Raw genomic sequence first — 3,408 nt, 5'->3', positions numbered from 1 at the left:
CTCTAGTCAGCGCACCTGTTGTACAACCGCCAGACTGGGATCTCCCTTTTGAGATCATGACCGATGCTAGCGATTTTGCAGTTGGAGCAGTCCTTGGGCAGCGCAAGGATAAGAAACTTCATGTCATTTATTATGAAAGCAAAACCATGGATGAAGCTCAATGCAGATACGCTACGACTGAGAAGGAACTCCTGGCTACTATTTTTGCATTCGAGAAGTTCAGATCCTACCTGGTGGGATCAAAGGTGATTGTGCACACAGACCATGCTGCTCTTAAGTACTTGCTCACAAAGAAGGATGCAAAACCGAGGTTGTTGAGGTGGATTCTTCTTCTCCAAGAATTTGATCTCGAGATAAAAGACAAAAAGGGAGTCGAGAATGGGTGTTTGCAGACCACTTGTCCAGAATGAAGATTGAGGACGACACAGCTCTTGAGGAAGAACACACAGTGGAACACGTCAACGCGATTGGTCTGCGCTTCGCGAAACAACCCCTGAGCATAACATTCGATTGTTCTCGCGTACCGGAACAACCAGTAGCAGCGATCCAAAAGTAGTACTCTCACCTCTCTTAGTTTACTGAGATTGCGAACTTCCTAGCTGCTGAAAAGGAACCACTTAAGTTCACTGGAAACGAGAAGAGAAAATTTTTAAGAGAGGCGAGGCAGTATGTTTGGGATGAACCTTACTTGTACAAACATTGCAAGGATGGCATATTCAGAAGGTGTGTTCCAGAGGCAGATATTCCAGGGATTCTACATCATTGCCATGGTTCCTCTTATGCAGGGCACTTCGCCACATTCAAAACGATTTCCAAAATCCTCCAAGCAGGTTTCTGGTGGCCAACTATGTTCATAGATGTTCACGCCTATATAGCTCGATGCGATGCATGCCAGTGACTTGGGAACATCAGCAAAAGGAATGAAATGCCTCAGAATTACATTTTAGAAGTTGAGGTGTTCGACTATTGGGCGAGTCGACTTCATGGGACCATTCCCTCCGCCCTTCAAGAACAAGTACATCCTGGTCGCCGTTGACTATGTCTCCAAGTGGGTAGAAGCAGTGGCGAGTCCCACTAATGATGCAAAAGTGGTAACTAAGATGTTCAGCTCCATCATCTTTCCGAGATTTGGGGTACCTAGAGTGGTCATTAGCGATGGCGGAACACACTTCATCAACAAGGCATTTCAGGGCATGTTGAAGAAGAATGGGGTGAAACACAAGGTGGCTACCGCTTACCACCCCCAGACGAGTGGACAGGTTGAAGTTTCCAACAGGGAAGTCAAGAACATTCTACAGAAAACTGTCAATACTTCGCGCAAAGACTGGTCGCTTAAGCTGGACGATGCTCTCTGGGCCTACAGAACAGCCTACAAAACACCGCTAGGGACCATCCCTGTTGGGGTCAAAATCGGTCACGGCGGAATCGATGTCCGAAAGTCCTCAGATAAACAGAATCTCGTTCAAAACTTTAAAAACCTAGCAGACAAATAGCCGAAACAGATCGCCCGGTGAGCTCGACCATGAAACAAGCCAGCTCGCCCGGCGAGCACAACCGTGTTGTCGGTCGACTCACCGGCGAGCTCGGCCACGACACGAGCCAGCTCGCCCAGCGAGCACGACCGTGTCGCCGGCCGACTCGCCGGCGAGCTCGGCCGCGACACGAGCCAGCTAGCCCGGCGAGCACGGCCGTGTCGTCGGCGAGCTCGGCCGTGACACAAGCCAGCTCGCCCGGCGAGCACGGCCGTGTCGCCGGTCGACTCACCGGCGAGCTCGGTCGTGACACGAGCCAACTCGCCCGGCGAGCGCGGCCAATTCTCTGTGGGTCATTCCGAACCCGGTCCCATCCCATAACCTTGCATCTTCGTCCGAATTTTCCGTAACTCAGTCTTCGGGTCCGTGGATACGACACCAATGTTCCGTCTAAAAAACATCGTTGAAAGTATTCGGGAAGTTGGGAAGGTTATGTCTCTCGAACGGTTTCCTATTCTTCGTAGTAGAGCAGGTTACAGTTAACTTAACACCAACTGCCTCGGCTATGCGAAGAAATAGGGTTCCGTTGGAAGAACCATGCCTATGCCAACGGCTACTTCGCGAGTAAAATCGTAAAAAACGCTTAAGTCTCGATACGGCCTAAAGAGGGTCCGAATTGTGGACAACGGCCCATCTATGGTCCCAAAAGACTTGAGCCCGAACACTGGTATGACGGTTTATCTCATCCGCGGGAAGAGATAAATGTCAAATTTCCGAAGATAATCACAAAGAAGAAGGAAATATGGAAAAGCCCGTTTCGCGACAAATCCGGCCCAAGAAGATGTAAACCGACCTAAGGAGGAGTATATAAGGAGGACCAATGACGAAGAGGTAAGGGACAGAAGAGCACATCTGAGCAAACTTAATACTTAGAGCAATTTAGGCATTTTTTCATTTTTACTATCGAGCTGCGACTCGACTAGGTTAGAACTTAGGTGGCTAGACTAGCGAACATACCGACAGCTCTCGTGGCCTAGGATCTTACCTGTTGTTCACGCTCAAACGCGAATTCGGAAATAAGACCTCTTTGTTCTCTTTTCGCTCTTTTACGATTTATTACTTTCGAATCTTTCATATTGATTGTGTTGTGCGTGGCCCAGCAGATAACCGGGACCTTCAGGGAAGGCTAGGTTAGCTTGGCTTTCCTCCGATTAACAAAAATCGACGGTGTGAATTTCGGTTCCCACAACCCCCTATCACCTGGTCTACGGTAAGGCTTGTCATCTTCCTGTCGAGCTCGAATACAAGGCTGCATGGGCGGTCAAGTTACTGAATTTCGACATCAAGCCAGCAACTGAGAGGCGCATGATCCAAGTCCATCAGCTGGAAGAGACAAGGCACCTCGCCTATGAGAGTTCCAAAATTTATAAGGAGAAGACCAAAGCCTACCATGACAAGCGAATCATTGCCAGGCGTTTCAAACCAAACGATAAGGTCTTGCTCTTCAACTCCAGACTTAGGCTGTTCCCAGGCAAGCTGAAATCTAGATGGTCCGGACCCTTCACCGTTAAGGAAGTCCGCCCTTACGGAGCTTTTGTGTTGCTGGACAGAAAGGGAGACGAGTTCGTCGTCAATGGTCAGCGCATCAAGCATTACCTTACTGACTCCACTATCGCAGAGGGTGAAGAAATTCCCCTAAGCGATCCCCCATCAGCCTGATCGGCTGAGCCAAGTCAAGCTAATGACTTTAACTAAGCGCTTGGTGGGAGGCAACCCACTGGTGAGTGTATATATTGTTTTCTATAGTCTATTTTATTTCTTTTCAGATTTAGTTTGCAGGTCAAAAACAAGAAAAATCGAACACTTCAGTCAGAACAATCGAAGGACTGTTCTTCTGGTGGAACAACTCATCGCCTGTTCCAGACACAAGCAGAGC

At 48.8% G+C, this 3,408-nt stretch overlaps 1 protein-coding gene across 1 annotated transcript; it reads left to right on the top strand.

The window, feature by feature from the left end:
- Positions 1–707: 707 nt before the first annotated feature.
- Positions 708–3,191, top strand: LOC125592585. The gene is made up of 3 exons (XM_048767840.1): positions 708–830; positions 948–1,403; positions 2,748–3,191. Exons 1-3 carry the CDS (start codon positions 708–710, stop codon positions 3,189–3,191), a joined length of 1,023 nt encoding a protein of 340 aa, XP_048623797.1.
- Positions 3,192–3,408: the final 217 nt, after the last annotated feature.

The sequence above is a fragment of the Brassica napus genome, chromosome C9 (assembly GCF_020379485.1).
Source record: "Brassica napus cultivar Da-Ae chromosome C9, Da-Ae, whole genome shotgun sequence".
NCBI classification, from domain to species: Eukaryota; Viridiplantae; Streptophyta; class Magnoliopsida; order Brassicales; family Brassicaceae; genus Brassica; species Brassica napus.
This window is presented reverse-complemented; position numbering and strand designations above follow the sequence as displayed.